The following is a 20,070-nucleotide window of genomic DNA, read 5'->3' as shown; positions in this document are numbered from 1 at the left end:
TAAGTGCTATTGCTATCCAGCATCCTTCTACATCTAATTAAATAATCAGAACATGGTGGGAAATCTGGGAGTCCACAAATCTTTAAAATGCTGAGCTTGAGAAATACTGGTATGAGAGATGTTATATGTAAACGGCATCTTTATGTGCTGTTAGATGTGTTACAGCATCTTACTGGTATAATATAGAGGCTAGAATTTTTTGAAACACATTTATTAAGGAAAACACAAAATAATTTAAAATTGAAATGATTGATTACTCCATACCTAAGGAGTTAGAAAAAACCTACCAGCATCCATATTTAGAATTGTAAGACTTAATAGGCAAACCCATATCAGGTGATGTAGGAAAAACTCCCTGGGTTCTTATTATAAACCCAAAACACTTTTTCCTGTTATAAATGGGAAGTTTCCCCTGTTCAATCACATACAGTGATAACTCCAGATTTTAATAGGGGAGTGCATTTCCCTTCTGCAAATGTGGAGAGTTTGTTTCTCTTTTTTTTTTCCTTTCGAGCGAAGGCAGATTCGGCTTTTTGGAAAATTCGCGTCACTTTAATTGGCTGTTGTTTCCTTTTCCTGGTGTTTTTCCAAGATCAAATTGTCCCAAAAGTGCTTTTTCAAGAGGCAACTGGACTTTCTTGTTTTTTTCTTTGAAGACGTGCAAGAAATATAAATCCTTCTATTCCCCATCATCCAATCAGAGCTGAAGAAGCTTCCTGAATGAGAAGCGAACCGTCTTCAAAGAAAAAAAAACCCAGAAAGTCCAATCGCCTTTGGGACAACCACGACCTGGATGACTGAGAATCTCCATAGACACTTCCAAGATCAGGGATTTTGGATTGTAAACCCAGATGAACACAGGATATAGGGACAGAGAAGCAGATAGGGGCGCATGAACTTTGAAGCCGGAACCAAATGTTTTCCGGGTTTCTTTGCGGAATCAGGAATTGGTGGGACCAACCACAGGGTTAGCGGAACAGGAAGTGACGAGAAGGCGTTTTGTGTTAGTTGGGGGGGGGAGGGGGGAGAGAAATAGACCAGGATTGTTTACTACGACGAGGAGGCCGGCATGAGTTCCCTGCGGGAAGAAGACGATCCTTATGTGGTCGAGGAGCCCAGCGATGAGGACCCAGCGCAGAGCAGGTCTTTTGGGTTTGGGAATGCAGCCGGCAATAGCTTTGCGTTTTCTTACGCCTTTGTGGGGTTGGGATGTTACGCGATCGTCAGCCGAAGGCGAAATCAGGAAAGGTCCTTTTAATTAGTTAGTGTCGAGAGATCTTTAGTTGCTTTTCTGAGATCAAGTGAAACTGCTGTGTATTGCAACCCGCAGCTTCCTATATTTTGCAAACAACAACAACAAAAAACAACCTTGAGATCTTCACGTTTTTCTTTCCGCAGTTATATCTTAAACGGCTTTGTAAATTTTGATTTTGAGAATCGCTCTTACTTATTTTTAACTAATAAATCCTAACTGTCCCTAACCTGTTTTGCACAGTGCTATGCTACTTTAATATTAGTATTTGAGTATCCCACATTGGACAACCTGTGCTCCTTTGGGGTCATTGTTTCGGAAATATTTCCTTACCTGAACAGAGAAACAGAATGACCAGGGTGAGCAATAAAGCAGTGGGAGCAGGAGCAACGTTGGACTCCCTGCTCCTTGGCAGGGAGCATTTGAAATCTTTCTCTCTCCCTCCCTTCTTACCTCTTCCTGGCAGGCTGGCTGGGGGGAGGAAGGGACTGTCTGGAAAACTGTCATGGAACATTGAAAATAAAGATCATGTCAACACAGAAGCATCCAGTAGCATTGAAGCAGGGATGTCTTTCCCAATTTCCCCAATATAACCTCATAAATAACCACTCCTGGATTTTGGACACATTCTGAAAGTTATCCCATTTGAGCTATCTTGGTTTAAAAATTGTTGCTGTATTATATCCAGTTAACGGCAAGTTAGAGGTCATGACAAGAGAGTATTAGTGATATAGATTGAAATACAATTCTGTTGTGAAAGGGCAGACATAAATTTACTTAATTACTTTTCATAAATGTTTTTTAAATAATTGTCTCTCTGAGGTGAGATGAACCTTTAAACTCACATTTTTTTTCTTGTTAGCTGATGTTTCTAGCCAGTTGCTAATTAAAAAGCTACTTAGAAATACTTTCTTTAAGTAATGTTAAACAAGGGCAACCTGTGTCGTATTTATCTTGAAATAATGATCTCTAATATTTCATCATCTACATCACTGTGTAGTTCTGAAGATGAAGTGGATGTGCTTTTATATGGCACCCCAGACCAGAAGCGTAAACTGATACGGGAGTGTCTCACAGGAGAAAGTGAATCTTCTAGTGATGATGAATTCCAAAAGGAAATGGAAGCTGAACTTAACTCCACCATGAAAAATATGGAAGGCCAATGGAAGTCACAACTTCCAGGTAAACATTTTTCCAAAATTTAAAAATATGAATTGTCTTTCCAGGTTTTTTCAATCCTGATTAGTTTTGGGAGATCAGCTCATCTCAACTAATTTTGCCTATTTTCTGTAACCATGAGGGGATTCTTAACTCTAAGTATTGAGGAATATGAAGAGACTGGATAATGGAAATGTAGTCCTGAGTCCTGTTGGGCTACAACAGTAACAACCAAAATAAATCAAAGTGATTGTTTTTTAATTTATGCAATTACAAAATATGAGCAGGGTAACAGGACTCAAGATTATATTTCCATATCCGGTCTCTTCACATTTTCTATCAATCAATGTAGAGAATATTAATAAAATTGCTAATATCCATTTCTATTTTACAAATATTTTTAATAATGCAGCTACATTTAAAATTTTAAACAACAGAAATCCCATTCAGGCAGCTGTACTTTAGAGATTGAAAGATAATTTGCTGTGATATTTTTGTGTCAAGGCACTCTAAGCATTTGAGGCAGATTCCTGCCCACTTAAGATTTTAAGTCCAGAAGATATAGGGTTTCTCATATTCACTGAGAAATCAGTTTAATTTGTGCAATCACAAAATCATTGTAATGAGAGGCCAGGATATTTACTTTGAATCAAATAGTTTCTCTTTTGTATAATTAATTAAAAATGCAATAGTATGCTGGGATTTACCCCTGAGTGCATTTTGTATAGGATTGCATTCTAGGTAGTTTGAACAAGTATATTCTTCCAACATAATCACTCACAGTATTGTTGGCAGGCTGATCATCTCGGGGGTTTTTTGAGAGATGTTGGAATAAAGATTAATACATCATTTGCCAAACTATTGCTTAAAAAGGAACTATTATTAATGAATAATAGTTGCTGAGACCGACAATCTGTTTGGTCCCATGTTCAGCTTGTAGGCTCCTGTCGGTATTTGGTTGATTACTGTGAAAGCAGAATGCTAATTGGGCAAAGTACAGTTGATCTTATATGTAAAGAATATAAACACAAAAGCAATTACAGTTGCATGGAATTTCTTTGTATAACTAGGAGGATATGTACATATTTGCATATGTAGGGTGATCTCATAATTGTATGTTTTTTGTAACTTAGGTGATGCTTCTGTTGCTGGTCAGTCTGGAACTGTCTCCACTTCTAAGTATTATGATGACATTTATTTTGATTCCGATTCAGATGATGAAGATGTAGGAGGTAAATAACCAATAATTTTATAGCCTGTCTAAAAGCATAAACAGTAAAATTCCTTTGTCTTCCAAATACAGAATAAATTCTCAAAATCTGAAGTGCTAGTTATATTTTGTTTGCTAATTTTTTAAAAATGAAATGAAATGAACACATATACATCTCCATGCAAATTTAGTATACAATTCTATGGATGCTATCATGGATGCCACTTATTTATTTATTTATTAAATTTATACATTGCCCATCTCACTATCCAAAAAGAAACAGTGAAGGCAGGTGATTTTGTGTGTGGGGGGTGGGTGGGTGGGTGGGTGAGTATAGGGCTACTAATGTGTTCATCTTTCCTTAAGGATTACAATATTATCTTTAATCTATGAATTTGATCTGCACAAAAGTTGAATGTGTATTTTCCACTTCCCCCTCCAATAAACACACTTACAAGCCATAGCAAAATGACGTTGATTTTAGCCTGTGAAAGTTGATTCTAGTTTTGTATATTTTTAACAACAATAGTAAATTAATACTGTGAATATATATTATTAATTTATTTTATTTATTAAACATTCATATGACTTCCCATCAACCAATATATTCTGGATGATGAAGATGAACATATTATAAGCCATCTAAAGTCACTTTGGATGGTGAGATGGGTGGTATATAAATGTGATAAATAAATAAAAACACAATGACCAGACACAAGCAAATTGAAAATCTAATTCAAATCATTCTTAAACATTTTTCTAACAATATAAAACAAAGCACATGTGTACCAAACTCATAGCCACTTGTGATGCTACATTTGTAATTGTAGTTTCCAAGTAGTCTTCAAGGAGAGCCCTATCTAGAATGCATTGTACTAATCCATACATGGGGTGCCCAGGTATTAGTACCTGAGAAAGAACTCTTGGTTCAGAAAATGGTATATCAAATTTGTGCAAAGGTCCTACAGGCCACAGCTGCCACCTATTGAAGCAGGAACTAGCAATAGCAGGTAGACTTATATACCGCTTCATAGAGCTTTCAGCCCTCTCTAAGCGGTTTACAGAGTCAGCATATCGCCCCCACAGTCTGGGTCCTCATTTCACCCACCTTGGAAGGATGGAAGGCTGAGTCAACCTTGAGCTGGTGAGATTAGAACCGCTGAACTGCAGATAACAGTCAGCTGAAGTGGCCTGCAGTACTGCACCCTAACCACTGCGCCACCTCGGCTCTTGAGTTCAGAAGGAGTCCCAAAGTGTGCATCAGCTTGGAACAGAGAGTGCAACTCCATTAAGAATCAGTGATGGAAAACCACTAGCTATGTAGCCATATCCACTCAGTCTTGATAGGACAGAGTTTGTTTCTCCCCCAACCACATCCAAAAAACCTCAAACAATCAGATATGATCTTGATATCATAACTTGTTCAGTCAGGTATTGAAATATGTAGCTGAGTCTCATTAAAATATTGATGTTATCTGACACCTTGATGATGACTTTATTCAGCTGTTGAATAGGGTGGCAATAGCATCAAACCATATAGTACCCTATAATCAAGGGCTTTTGATTCTTTAAAATGAAGTTAATTATAATATAGTTTTAAGACACATAATTGATAAAATGCTCAATAATAATCGAAAGACAGGAAAGTTGTTTGAGATTCTTTTAAATTGCAGCTATGAAACACTGTACTTTATGTCAATATTATTATTATTCTTTTTCACTGAAGTTACCTAGGTTTACAAAAATATAATACAAGGAAACTATTAGAACTGGGTGCTGTGTTTGACCTGAAGTGTCAATGTAAAACTTTGCTATGTCCTTTTATACACGGAGTGAGAAAGTATGAGCTTGAGATTTGTGGCCACTGTTTATGATTACATTTCAGTGCTTACCTGAGGGCCATCAGCAATAAAGAACTATATACTGGGGATTTTCTGTGCCTAGCATAGAAATCAAATTGATTGCTAGAGAAAGACAGTTGCTCTTTCTTGACTAACACAAGTATGTACGTGAGATACACTGTATAAATAAACTCTTATCCAAAAAAAGTCAATTCTCATCAAATGATATCAGTTAAAGATTTGGAAAAATTCATGGAGTGGCAAGTAGCCATGCTTGTTCTTGGCAATATATACCCACATTGTTAGATCTGGCAGAAGGAGTCCTCGTCCATGAGGATGTTTCATCTGGCAGGACCCAAGGAAAGAGCCTTTTCTGTTATGGTGGCCAAGCTCTGGAATACCAGACTCATCATCCAAACCTTGCTGGCTTTTCACAAAGCCTTGAAGTCCTGGTTCCCCTCCCCCCCCCTGTTAATTTTTAAGCACTTGTTATGTTCTTTTTTTAAAATAATGTATACCTCTTTGTGCTTTGTTCCTTTTTTGTTTTAAAAGCAATAACAATATATAATTTAAAAAAGCTTTGAAAATCTGGTTTTGCTGTTGAGCCTGGGATCCTCGTACTACATTTCTTTGTAGTATCTGTATTGACAGTGGATGTTTGTTATGTTACTGCCTGGCTGCAGTTTATGTTGCATATTTTAGATTATTTTTGTGTGTATGTTTTTAATTGTTAGCTGCCCAGAGTCCTACAATTTAAATGAACAACAATATAAAAAACAAATAAACTTCTGCATATCAGTCCCTAGAAAATAAAGAGGTAGACTGTTGCTGTGACGGTTTTTGGCTTTTCAAGCTGCCAGACTATTGAGGTCTTTCCTTTAATCTGTTAGGTTATTTTATTAAGTTCTTCAGGTGGCTACAAAAGAACCTATACATAGCAAGCTTATATCAGTTTTTATAAGGCTAATAACTCTTAATAATTTATTTAGATGTCAAGGCTGATCTTAAAACATTTAAGTCTGATTGAATCAGTATCCACTGATTAATCATTTTCTAGTCAGAAGGTAAGAAAATATTCTAAATGGGAACAAGCATTCACAAGCTGACTGCTTGTGTTTGAGAAAATCTAGTGTCCATTTAATTATGCTAAATAATTATGCTAATTATGTCCATTTAATTATGATTTGTTTTAATGGAGATGAACAGTCATTGTTCTAAATTACTATACTTTTTCCGGCTTTTTCATTCTGTTGCACTCTATATGTGACTATCACATATGGAGACATCAGACTGGGTAAGACCAAATTTAAACTATCACATTTAGGAGATACCTGTTTGGAATATTTTTCATAGATACCCACCCAGGAGATATTAATTCAACAGGAGCTTCCGTTTTTGAGTTATACATTTTGTGTCATGACTACAAATATAATCTGTCTCAAACGTGACAGGTTCTGCAGAAACCAGGAAAAAAAGAAAACATCACCAACGACGAATTCCAACTAATGATGAGTTATTTTATGATCCAGAAGAAGACAATAGAGATCAGGAATGGGTAGATACGATAAGAAGGAGGTAAGAAGAATGGTGAAACTTTACTGTGTGACTAAAACTAGTTTATATTAAAACTCAGAGCTTTAAAGTTATGCACTCAACTGGATTATGCCTTTAAATTTAGACATACCTAAAGTTTCCTGAATATGGTGGAATATAAATTGATACAGTAAATAAATAAATTGCATTTCCACAACAGTTTATGCATTCCACAGATCATCTTATTGCCTTAACACCGCCTTCTTTTCTGAATCCCCAAGATAGAGATTAAACCTACCTTTTTTTCTTAGTGTGAAGTCTTAATTTTACTTAAGGATGTTTAAATTTGCTTGTGTGCCATCAAATCATTTTAAACTCCTAGTGACTATATAAATATTCTTCATTGCAGTCTATCTCTAATCTATTCTTTCAAGTCTCCCCATGGTGCACTCATCTTTGTCACCAAATCCACCCACCTGCTGTTGGCAGATTTTTTTTTAATTTTGGAATAAATTATGATAAAGAGTTTTACATATTTCTGATTTCCTGCCATTGTTGCAATTTTGTGTTTAATTATTGGTACATCAAAAATATATTAGACTCTCTCCTTTCTGCACATTCAGTTGGGGAAAGATATGCCAGTTGGAATCATATTTTGAGCTAGTTTAAGGCTGGAAGACATTTCATTTGCATTGCTGGATTTTCTAGTAATTATACAAATGTGCATATGATAGGATTGCATTGAAATACATGCACCAGAGAGAATGTAAAGAATCAGATAATATTATATTTAGATCGGACTACCCTACATTCAGTTAAAAAGAACTGGGGGTTTTTTTTGGTGGTGGTGGGATTGTGTAAATACCAACTTTCCTCTTGCCTATCCAATAATTACTAGTTCTGCCAGTATGGGTCTGATGACATTAAACACTTTCTTCAGGATGACATCTATTTGTGTTTCTGGAATGATGTGGTATTGTCCTGTTGGGTTTCTCATGTCAATTTGCTCCTGCTTGCATTAAATATGAATAATATGGGTAATCTGGAGAGAAATAAAAATTTGTGTAAAACCTTTATCAAAAGGGTTGTGGTGGAGGGTGAAGCCATTTCATTTTGGGTGTGATATTTGTGTAGTTAGGACTAAGAACATTGAACATTGAAATATTATCACCCACCATTTCTAGGTTTTTGGTATGCATCATTTCAATAAAGATTGCTACATTAATAGTGATGTTTCTTTATTTTTGTGCTCTCTTGCTGTAGTTATCATAATATAAGAAATGTTCGATCACAACAACAAGAAAAATTTCCTGCCATTCCCAACAGTGATGCTATTTTGAACTGTCCTGCTTGTATGACAACATTATGCCTTGATTGTCAAAGGTAATTATTTGAACTCTGCATAATATAAGCTAGTATTTATTTATGTGGTTAGGTTAATAGTTTAAATTGCAATTCAGTTTCCAGAGGTATTTACTTTACATGTCTTCAAAAAATTAATAAATAGGGACTTAGTATAGGTAGTCCTCGATTTACAACCTCAATTGAGTCCCACATTTCTGCTGCTGAGCGAGACAAGTAAGTTGTGCCCCATTTTATAACCTTTTTTGCTACAGTTAAGCTAATCACTGCAGTTGTTAAGCAAATCTGGCTTCTGCCATTGACTTTGCCTGTTGAAAGTCAACTGGGAAGGTTACAAAATGGTGATCACCTGATCTTGGACAGTGCAACTGTCTTAAAAACTTGCCAATTGCCCAGATTTTTATCACATGACCAAGGGGATACTGCAAGGGTCTTAAGTAGGAAAATTGGTCATAAGTCACTCTTTCCAACATTGTCGTAACTTTGAACAGTCATTAAATGAATGGTCCTAAGTCAAGGACTATCTGTACATATTAAAGTTACAAATTAAAAACAAACAATACATACAATGTAGAGACCGGAGATTCATTATTTTTGAAGTTCAGAATAAAATGGTAATATGAGCTATACAGATAGTCCTTGAGTTATAGCTGTAATAGAGCCTTCAGGTTACAGTTGGAGGTCGTGATGATTGTTAATTGAGGTGCCCATGTGTGGGTCAGTAACTGGAGCACGGAGTGCCTCAGGTTGCATTCAATATTTAAAGGCTTATCAATTTTGAAATATTTAATCAGTCAAGGTCACTATGTTTTTCCTTCTCCCCTGTTGTTCTTTTTAGGCATGAATTATACAGAACTCAATACAGAGCAATGTTTGTGATGAACTGTACAGTTGTCAAAGAAGAAATTTTGAAATACAAATACCCACTGAAAAAGAAGACAAAGAGAGGACACAAGAAAATTAAGCAGAGTAATGAATCAACAACTGGCTCAGAAAGCCAGGAAGAAGAGATATATCACCCAGTTAAATGTACTGAATGTTCAACAGAAGTGGCTGCATTAGATAAGGATGAAGTCTTTCATTTTTTCAATGTATTGGCAAGCCATTGCTAAGGTGCACTATTTTACATCCTTCAAGATTATATTAAAATTTCAAAGTGAAAGATGATTTAATCTAAGACCCCTTTTATAATTTTAAAAACATCGCTTGGCTAATCCAAAATGAGATTATGCTATCTGTGTTCTTCTCTGTAAAGATAAAACAAGGGAACTTTTAATTTATGTACAGAAGTTGAACAGTTTTATTCTGTTAAGTAGAATCAAAACAGTTATGAGTTAAAGAGATGTCAATGTTCATACTTTATGGCTGATTTATAAAAAAAACATTTTCAACATATAATAGTCCAAGATTAATTCTCTTTAGTTATGAATAATCCAGTGTACATTTTTCTGCCTATTACTTCATATAATTCCTGAATTATGTGCTATCTGTATTAAAGTTGATCTATTAGGAGATGAAATGTTGATATCATCAGCAAATAATTTTCTCCATTACATAACACGACTTCTAAACCTAATTATACATATAGTCATTAACAAAATATTTTCTGAAAAATTCTCTTCACACTATGTTTTTTGATTATGCATAGGTCATTAGGCTAGCATGAATACATCAGTTAAAAAGATTAAAAAATAATGTTTTGTTCAAGTTAATAAAAGTGTGGCTTGGAGCCCAGCCAGCAGCATACTATATTCCAAGAATGATAAAAGTATAGAATTCAGGAAGAACCTCCAATATGAAGACAATTTTAACCAATAAGAGGCATAAAGAGAAATGTAGAAACACTTGCTATCAGTTTTGAAGGTTTTCTGCCATAGTTAAAAGGAAATGAGATTTATAAAATACAGTATTTTCACGTGGATGGAGTATGAAGCAGTGCCTTTTCCTTATGTACCATTTCACTTGGGAACGGAGAAATAATCTTTCCTTTGCAACTGATGCACAGAAAACTGGGGAAACAAAGGAACCAGACTTCCTTTGATTAACATGTTATGATTGACAGAAGCAATTTGTTCAGGATATGTTCACATCTCTGATGACAGTATCTCATGGAAATATCTTTGCATCTGCTCCATTGTTTTACAAAACCCAATTCAAATGGGAGGAATTAATGGGTGATATTTGTACAAATCTCACTTTGGAAAGATCAGTATTTATAAAGAGCCTGTTTGATGTAGTGGTTAACGCGCTGGCCTACTGGGTGGCATTATTTATTCATTTTATTAAAATTTATTAACTGCCCCTTGTTACCATAAGGTAACTGAGCAGTTTACAATATTACAAAAATAAAATTGTACAAAATATAAACACAATAGGAATTAAACAATAATAGAGATAAATGCACAAGTGTAATGAAAAGATGGGAGCCATCTTTTTGTGCGGGCCAGTCAGGCCAACAAGGTTCTCAGGACAACTCATCTCATAGGGTGGTGGTTGTGGGCAAAACTACAGTAAAGTATTAGGTATGTTTGCCTCAAATTATTTATAAAGTAATAAAGATAGGATAAAAATCTAGTAAGAATATTTGCAATGGTGATGAATATCTGTAGCTTGGGTGTAGAGTGAAGATGAAGGTTTGTTCTTCGAGGTTGTCGGTTGGTTTCCGAACGTTTCATTACCAGGCTAGGTAGCATCTTCAGTAGAGTTTAGGGGATGTCAGTGTCAGTGTTCTTTTGTTTATCATAAATATAAATATTTTTATTCTATTTTGCTATTAGTTTTGCTGTACCCAGAGTGCCACTGTAAAAACACTCCTTTTTCACAATGTATTCTGTTGTCCTGCAAATTGAGATCTTCCCCACCAGACTCATAGTGCATAAGTCCATCAAATTGTACTAATTTTCAGCTTAATTGCTCAAAAAAGGTCACCTTAGTTAACATCTTCCACAAATTTTTCTCTTCATTTTATCACTTGTTGATAGAGTTTATCCAATATTATCAATCCCGTGTTTCTGTGCTTGAGAGCCAAGCAGATATCCAGATGCCTATCTCATAGTGAAAGTCTCTGACAGTCAACATTTCTGACCAGAATCCTTTACCAGAAGCTACTAGATCAACATGAGTTGTTGCATACATATCCTGAAAGTGGATTTAGGATTTTTATGGATTTGTTTACAAGGAAATTATAGGTTAGTTTTAAATATGTCCAGCTGTTTAGACATCTTCTACATAGGACTCTTCTAACCAGTGGTGGGTTCCGGATCCCGCTGCAATCAGTAAGGTGCAACAGGCCCGGCATCCACCACATGAACGCACGCAGCACGCACATGCGTCCTTACCTCCTGCGACGCTCCACAATGCCTCTGCGACACTCCAGCTGCTCGGGTGGAGCGTTCTGCAGGCGTCGGAAGAGCTCAAATACCAGTAAGGAGAGCAGGCGGGTGGGAACAGTGTTCCTGGTAGGCACTGATACACCCATACTGTGGTGTACAGGTCGTAACACACCACTGCTTCTAACCTTTTCTCAAACCACTGATGTTCCTAATAATATTCCTGGGCTAACTGGTTTTCAGACAAAACTCCCACTTTTAAAGAGCCGAGGTGGCGCAGTGGTTAAATGCAGCACTGCAGGCTACTTCAGCTGACTGCAGTTCTGCAGTTCGGTGGTTCAAATCTTACCGGCTCAAAGGTTGACTTAGCCTTCCATCCTTCCGCGGTGGGTAAAATGAGGACCCGGATTGTTGTTGGGGGCAATATGCTGACTCTGTAAACTGCTTAGAGAGGGCTGAAAGCCCTATGAAGCGGTATATAAGTCTAACTGCCATTGCCATTGCCATTCCTTATATTTGGCCTTTGCCAACTTAGTTTTGGTAATAGTTGCCATGCCTGGTTGCCATATCTGGCAGTGCATCTTTGCATGCGGGTGGAGAGGGAAAAACAGGAAAATAGCTTTGGACCTAAACATTTTTAGAAAATGTTTTGAATAAAAATACAGCTAAAACAAGTTTTGAAAACGTAGACAAATATTTGTTGCAAAATGAAGAGTTCATAATTAATAAAGTGCTCTCTTCTTGTCCCGGCCTTTCAGATTAGCCCCATCTAATTTTCCACTAGTTTCTTATTCACTTTATTATTATTTTTGAAAATAACTCAAGGCAGGGACATAATGTTCTCTCATAGTTTTCCCACAACCCTGAGAAATGAGTTGGGCCGAGAGAAATTAGCCCCAAGCCACCCAGCCCACTTTCATACTTAATTAAGCTCCAAGTAACAGGAAGAAAGAATACTTGTTTGTCAAACGGGAAGCGACCCTTAAGTCCAAGAGGTCTTCAAATTTGGAAACTGTTAAGACTTGTGGATTTCAACTCCCAGAATTCCCAGAAGTCCACAAATCTTAAAAGTTGCCAGGTTTGGGGATCCCTGCAAGTTAAGTCAATTTAAATAAACTGTTCCTGTTCAGGAAGGGATATTGTAGTAAAATAGTCAGGAGGCTGACAGGACGCTGGCTCTGGGGAGTTGTTACGTTCACCTGCCCCATGAAGTTGTGGGGAGGGGGCACAAAAGGGGAAAAAAACACATTTATGTTGAAAGGCAAATAAAAAGTAGTTTCAATAAAACTATGAGGTCTGTCTTGTGGTGGGGAGACACTGGTAAACTTTTTTTTTTCCTTTTCTTTGAGGATAATAGAGAGAAATGCACAAGTATAATGAAAAGATGGGCAGCCATCTTTTTGTGCGGGCCAGTCATGGGCCAACATGGTTCTCAGGCCAACTCATCTCATAGGGTGGTGGCTGTGGGAAAAACTACAGGAAAGTATTAGGTATGTTTGCCTCAAATTATTTAATTATTTATAAAGTAATAAAGATACCAGAACAGTAGGCACTGACAGGCACTGATACACCCATACTGTGGTGTACAGGTCACCACTGCTTCTAACCTTTTCTCAAACCACTGATATTCCTGATAATATTCCTGGGCTAACTGGTTTTCAGACAAAACTCCCACTTTCCTAATAGTTGGCCTTATGCCAACTTAGTTTTAGTAATAGTTGCCATGCCTGGTTGCCATATCTGGCAGTGCAGATAAAAGGATAAAAGCACCCAACAAAACTATAAACTGGACTCCTTTCTTCTCAAGCTAGCGCAGGTACGGACCTTCAGGGGGAAAAGCCCTCACTGCGCCGCCTCAAAGCGGCGGAATGGCGCTTTCCCCGGCCGGCTGAGAAGGCGCGGTCGTTTCCCCCTATTGCGAAACTTGGCGCATGGATTTTTGCCTCTAGGCGTGGCTCGGTCGGGCCAAGAACAAAAAGGGCTCGTCGGGAAGCGGCTCAGCCAATCCGCGAAGAAACTGGGGCATCGCACAACCGCCCTTCCCCTTCGTCCTCAGCTCGGCGGTGGCTTTCGCTTAGCGCGCCCTTACGTATCGAGACGCTGCCGGGGAAATGGCGTTCAGCTCGGCCTGGAAGCGAATGTCGTGGCTTTATTACCAGTATCTGCTGGTGACGGCTCTCTACATGCTGGAGCCCTGGGAGCGGACGGTGTTCAGTATCCTTTACTCGCTCTTTTTACTGTCGTCGCAGGCCGAGGGATTCCCGGCTCGGTCGGGAATTTCCCGTTAAACCGAATGCGGACTGCCGTAGCCGGTTTGGACTCGGGCGGGCGGATGGGAATGGGTGGCAATGGGTGGCCTTGGGAACTTGCTTTAGCTTGGGCTAAAGGTTAGGCTGGAGGCGAGAAAGATGCTCTGTATCTGCGCCACTTGCTCGGAGAGGTTTCGCCCGCTGCGGAGTGGAAGTTCTCCATAGAAAGCAGAAAACCACCGGCGCGTAAATTAACTGCTTCCGTTACTGCTCTATTTCAGAGGTCTTCAAGCTTGGCAACTTTAAGATTTGTGGACTTCAACTCCCAGAATTCTCCCCACAAGTCTTAAAGTTGCCAGGTTTGGGGACCCCTGCTCTATTTCCCACCTTTATTTATTCGTTTTTAAGGCATCGCTCCTACCTGAATACACGCCTTTTACTTTGTTTGACCTCAAAGGCTTTGGGATAAAGTAATACCAACAACACAACTAAGGATGCCTTGCTCAAGCTGCGTGTGGAAAACAAATGTTTCTGCTGTGGTTTAGAAGTGGATTATAGAGATGAAAATCTGATTGTATTTCAGGGCTATCATTTTACGCCAATGCCGCTTTAGGAAGAAGGTTGTAGCTAAGCTTAATGTGCTTTCAGGCATATTTTAACCTATCGTTTTTATTTTCCTATCCCATCTTGAAAAGCTGTTCGCTGTTAGTGCCTAGTATTTTACTTATAAAGACATTGTCTGGATTTGCACTGTTCAATTGCCTCAATTTAAGCACTTAGCAGTTGACAGTTAAAAGGGAGGCACAAAATGGAAATTGAAGCCATATTTCCCCACTTTTCCTAATTATGGAGGATATATTATGTGTTAAAGGACATATTCTCACTGGGTGACAATCAATTGGTAGTGTTCTGTCTACACTACCCACAGGCTTGTTGTGGAGATAGATATATCCAGTTCTTATATTAGTAAAGTTATTAAGTCAAGATTCATTTTTTAAAAACCTTATTCCAAACTTAGGTCTTAATTACATGCTTTTGTGGCAATTTCAATCTCTTTTTTTAGGATTTAAAAACATGCTATAGATTTCTATTATCAGTGCAGTCCTTTGTATTTGTCACGAAAGAGCAGTTTATGGCATCTGTTACATCTTTCAGAATTTCTTGATTTTCTTGCCAGCCCCCAGACCGCTCCTTAATTTGGTTTTCTTTCACTGCCTAATTGTTAGCAAATGCTCCAGAACAATTAATTATGTTAAAAATAACATTTTAATTATTTGATCAAAATCTTTAAAGGCAGAAGTTAGACAATATGCACTTCAATGATTTGAAATTGATGGCATAACCAAAGCTTTTCTATAAACTCTGCAGTAAGAGCCAGGTGGTATAGTGGTTCACAGTTGAATAGGACTGGGGAGAATTCAATTCATGTAGTTCTTTAGCTGTGGAAGTCCATTTAGTGATTCTGGTCAGTACAGGTAGTGCACAACTTCATTTAGTGATTGTTCAAAGTGACATGACAATTTTTCTCATGGCCATTGCAGCAGTCCAATGATCAGGTGATCAAAATTCAGACATTGGCAACTGGTTCATATTTATAATAGTTGTAATGGTGTGTGATCACCTTTTGCAACCTTCTGACACATCAGTGTGGAAGACACGTTCTTAACGACTGTGTTACTAAGTTAACAACCGCAATGATTTACTTAACATCTGCGGCAAGAAAGATCATAAAATGGGGCACAACTCACCAATTGTCTTAGAATAGAAATTTTGGGATTCAGTTGTCATAAATCAACGATGCAGACTTCACAGAATATTTTTCAGGGTGGTGAAAACATTGTAGAAGAAAGTGCTATGTATGCCACCTTCAGCTGCTGTAGGAAAAGTGGGTTATTTAATAATAAATTGTGCTTTTTAGTAAATCACAGTAGATGTGATTCATAAAGGTTCTTTGTTCCCTATCCATTAAATTTACATATTTTTAATACAGATCAAAATTTTGTTTCTAAATTAGTATGCTAATGATTTACATTAATATATATGATTATATATGCTGAAAAAAATCCAATGTAATCATTTTTTATTTTAAAAAATTGTTTTGTATTTTATGTCCTCCATGTACTACTCTGTTCTTATACTTGGAATTAACATAGTACTTGGTTGGCTTTCTATCCAGAAACAATTCCTCCTTTCGGAAGAATAATGCCTCTTTAAAGTGGTGCTTGCCACCTGTTAATATTTAATATCTATGTTGCTAAATAAGTAATTTGTTCATTCAGGACCCCTGTATACAATTCTTAGTTCTTGCAAATGATCCTTTCTCTTATTTTCTATGATCTCCCATGGAGAAAGTGAGCAAATCTTGCAGAGAAACTAGATCCAAATTTACTTGAGTGGCTTCAGCAATGCTCTTTGGTTTCCATTTAAGTTACTGTTGAATCTGCAAGATAGTCTTGTTTGAAATGTATCTTATGACATATATATATATTTGTATGTATGTATATATACACATATATGTATGTGTGTTTGTGTATGTGTATATGTATGTATATATATGTATATATATGTGTATATATATATATACATATATATATACATATACATATACATACATACATACATATATACATATACATATACATACATACATACATACATACATACATATATATATATATATATATATATATATAATGCTAGCAAGGCATCTTATACGCCTTGCTAGCATAATTCCCTCAAATCTGGGTTAACAATTGTGTAACTCCCTTTACTAATTGTATTATTTATGTAATACTGCTAGTTCAGTTTCTCATAGTATACTGTTTGTACTGTTCTGTAACAGTGATACTGACGTTGTGGCTTTTATTACAAATGTGCTGAGCACTGCATAAACAGAAATATATTTTACAGCTCCAGCATTTCTTCCCTAAGCTTTGAGAACAGGTTTTGAAGGAGAGGAGATGTGGATCCTTTCCAATTAAGTTAAGGAAAACTGTCCTATTGATAGAAATTTTGAATTGGATCCCACCTTCTAGTCTTCAGAATTACTTTTGTTGGTCAGAACTGACAATTGTTCAGCTTGATTTGTCCTGTTGAGAAGCAATATCCACTCCCTCTTCAGAGTCTCAGTCAAATGTTTCAAGGATTTCATAGAAGAAAAGACTCTTGCTTTCTTCCCATCTTACAGAAATCTTAGTGAAAGAGAAAAAAAGGAGGTGGTTGAATTACCTCTCTTCTGAAATTTGATTTAGTATGTCGTAATTGCGACTGTTGTTTAAACACATTCTATAATCCACATAAGTTTATGCAGTCTCTGCATCCATATATTCCTATCAGTCTATTGCTAGGTTGCTATTAGTGAAGAAATTACGCTGAGCCTGAATTTAAGCAATTATCTGAGATAATAAATGGGCTAAGTTTGCTTCTGAGAGCTGGTTTTTACTCTTACAAATGTCTGATTATTAGTCAATTTTCCCATCCGTCAAAGTTGCAAAAGCTCTTACCTTGAAGATTTGCAGTGAGTTGAACAGTTATTTGTTGATTCAGACTAATCGAAGACTTTTTTTAATAGTTGTACCTTCTCTGTACTAAAAACCATTTAACTTCATAGAATTTTGATAAATATGAATAAGAATGCATGTTAAACATTTTTACTATATCATTTGAAATGTTGGTAATCCATTTTTGTAGCCTTTTATGCTTTCCTTTACTCTGCTTCAGATTCCATGTTGGTGTCTATTATTGGAATGGCACTTTACACTGGTTATGTTTTCATGCCTCAACATATAATGGCCATCTTGCATTATTTTGAAATTATGCAGTGAAGAATCTCGGAAAGAAGCCAGTTAGAAATGGAGATCAGACTGCTAAAAAAACTGATTATTTACAACTTAAGGAATCCTACAGATGGCAAAATGAATGCCAATTGATGATTGTGGCAGTCACTGGGGGCACATGGAGATGCAAATGCATTTTATTTATGTATAAGATTCCCTTGTATATTTTGTCTATTAATACTGTGTTTGTACCTTTGATATCAGTATTTTCTTAACTTCGTGACTGTCTTAGTATTACACTATAAAAGCTTTTCCTAATGTAACTAGGTACATTTTGCCTTCTATTTTTTAATCAAAAATTATCTTATTAAGTGGAGCTTGAAGCTTTTGCTACTGTATATTTACATCCATCTGGGTATATTTCTAGTAGAACATTTTGTAAGAAAGTTGTTTAGATTCATGTATAAATGTGGATATACTCATAAAACTTCCTTATAAAACTTACCCAGGTGCTTGAGTTGCTATCTGAATTGTTTAAAATTGTGGTGTAAGCTCTCCGTTTTGCTTTAACAATAAATAGAAAGCTTTTTCTTTGTACTTGGAGAAAAACATCAAAACTTACTATTGCATATATACAACAGTATGAAATACAAGAAAGTACTGGATTCATTCCTTATCTGTATGTAAAATGTTTGTTTCATGCATGTCATTTGGAATTTTATGACAGCACTTTAATGCTGCTACTATAATTTCTAACTAAAATATGTATGTTTATCTCCCAAGGAACATATTTTATTACTGACTTCAGTTTAAAAGACTATGAGTATGGGTCATGACTATAGTGTAATCATGTCTGTATTCTGAACCCACTGTTGACAAGTTTTCAAACTTTTGTGAATATTTAAATCACATCACTAAAATATGAAGTTTGGAATGGACTTGATTTAAAATATGCAGCAGTAAGGAGTTACCTACTGGTCTTAAAGTTCTTTTAGTTTTTATAGCATTTTTCAGATTTGTATTTTGGACTGTAAAATTGAAATTTTTAAGATGATATTCCAGAGATAAAAAAAGATGAAAACAACATTGATACCTAATGTGTGTCCTTAATTTTAGAAGAACACACGGGTAAACTTCTTTTAGAAATGGACAATGCTATAGAAATTTACCAACACTTGTTAAAGAAAACTGGGTAGACCAGATACCATAAGGTGACAGCTGAAAGAACCAATTTTGAATTGGTTCAAAATTGAGATGTTCAGATCTCAATTTTGAATTTTAGACAAGTTCTTGCCTTTATATTTCTCTCACCAGTTTCTTATATTGGTATTGGTTATATTGATTTGGCAGGATTATCAGAATAACTGTTTAGATAGTTTAAGTATATTGAGGGCAAAAGAAGAAGGGGACGACAGAATGAGGTGGCTGGATGGAGTCACCAAAGCAGTGAGCGTGAGTTTGGATGGACTCCAGAGGATGGTGGAGGACAGGAAGGCCTGGAGGAACGTTGTCCATGGGGTCGCGATGGGTTGGACACGACTTTGCAGCTCACAGCAAAGTATATTGAATCCTCAACATCCAAGATTCCCCATGGTATTGAGGGTGCATTGAATGGCATTTTCACAAAGTCATTGCTTGGGAGTATTGCTGTTTTACAGAATGATTGTCATGGGTTAGCATAATCAATTGATAATCAATTTATCAATTCAAAAGCTTGCTATCCACTTGACCCAGTCCCGCCTTCTATATGATGCTCCATTTTTAAAGGTTTAATTTTCCATCTCTGACTAAACTTGCACATTTCCAAAAATAGCATTAAATTGTGGACAGCTAGGGTTTCATTTCCTAAGAAATCTTACAGTGCTAAAAGGCATTATTGGAATAAATTTGTAAATCTGAGAAAGTCTGACAGACGTAATGGGAAATGTCTGGGCACACCGATATCCTAAGCGCTACATTGGAAACCTTAGCACTATGCAAATTTTATAATCTCATTAAAATTATCCCCTTATATTATTCTTTGTCATTTACAGTATTCTCTATAGACTTATCAGTTAATACCATGGTTTAAAAATATTGCCTTGCAGAGTCTCAATAAAGGCCACCAGTGAACCCAACCTGATGTGAAGATAGCAAATCCAGAGTTGGTTTTAATGGTGATTCTTACCAAATACTTTATGCAGTTCTAAGAAAAAGCAAGGGACACAGACCTACTTCTATTCATTTGCTTCTGTGACATGGTAGTGTGGAATTGTACTTTCTTGACAAAATTATTGTCCTCTGTATGCGTCTTGCTAAAATCATCAGGCTCACTTATAAAAATGGAAATATGTTTAATGTAGTTTTAAAGTCCTACAATT

The 20,070-nt window shown here is 36.5% G+C and overlaps 2 protein-coding genes across 2 annotated transcripts; both read left to right on the top strand.

Annotated features, from left to right (window-relative positions):
• Positions 1-767: 767 nt before the first annotated feature.
• On the top strand, positions 768-9,523 carry EAPP (E2F associated phosphoprotein). Its single transcript, XM_032230685.1, has 6 exons — positions 768-1,143; positions 2,253-2,434; positions 3,544-3,642; positions 6,913-7,036; positions 8,258-8,377; positions 9,195-9,523. The coding sequence occupies exons 1-6, from the start codon at positions 1,070-1,072 to the stop codon at positions 9,466-9,468; spliced, it is 873 nt and encodes a 290-aa protein (XP_032086576.1). The 5' UTR covers positions 768-1,069; the 3' UTR covers positions 9,469-9,523.
• A 4,240-nt stretch (positions 9,524-13,763) lies between these two features.
• On the top strand, positions 13,764-18,796 carry SPTSSA (serine palmitoyltransferase small subunit A). The gene is made up of 2 exons (XM_032221282.1): positions 13,764-13,899; positions 17,655-18,796. The coding sequence occupies exons 1-2, from the start codon at positions 13,797-13,799 to the stop codon at positions 17,756-17,758; spliced, it is 207 nt and encodes a 68-aa protein (XP_032077173.1). The 5' UTR covers positions 13,764-13,796; the 3' UTR covers positions 17,759-18,796.
• The last annotated feature ends 1,274 nt before the right edge of the window (positions 18,797-20,070 follow it).

This window comes from Thamnophis elegans, chromosome 1 (assembly GCF_009769535.1).
Source record: "Thamnophis elegans isolate rThaEle1 chromosome 1, rThaEle1.pri, whole genome shotgun sequence".
Classification (NCBI taxonomy): domain Eukaryota; kingdom Metazoa; phylum Chordata; class Lepidosauria; order Squamata; family Colubridae; genus Thamnophis; species Thamnophis elegans.
Note: the sequence above shows the minus strand (reverse complement) of the source record. Positions and strands in the feature narration are given on the sequence as shown.

Excerpts from the sequence above, each read along its gene's own strand:
- EAPP (XM_032230685.1), top strand. The coding sequence starts at position 1,070 with ATGAGTTCCCTGCGGGAAGAAGACGATCCTTATGTGGTCGAGGAGCCC. Across the intron at positions 2,435-3,543 it reads ATGGAAGTCACAACTTCCAG|GTGATGCTTCTGTTGCTGGT; the intron begins GTAAACATTTTT and ends TTTGTAACTTAG. Across the intron at positions 8,378-9,194 it reads TTATGCCTTGATTGTCAAAG|GCATGAATTATACAGAACTC; the intron begins GTAATTATTTGA and ends TGTTCTTTTTAG.
- SPTSSA (XM_032221282.1), top strand. The coding sequence starts at position 13,797 with ATGGCGTTCAGCTCGGCCTGGAAGCGAATGTCGTGGCTTTATTACCAG. Across the intron at positions 13,900-17,654 it reads CTGGGAGCGGACGGTGTTCA|ATTCCATGTTGGTGTCTATT; the intron begins GTATCCTTTACT and ends ACTCTGCTTCAG.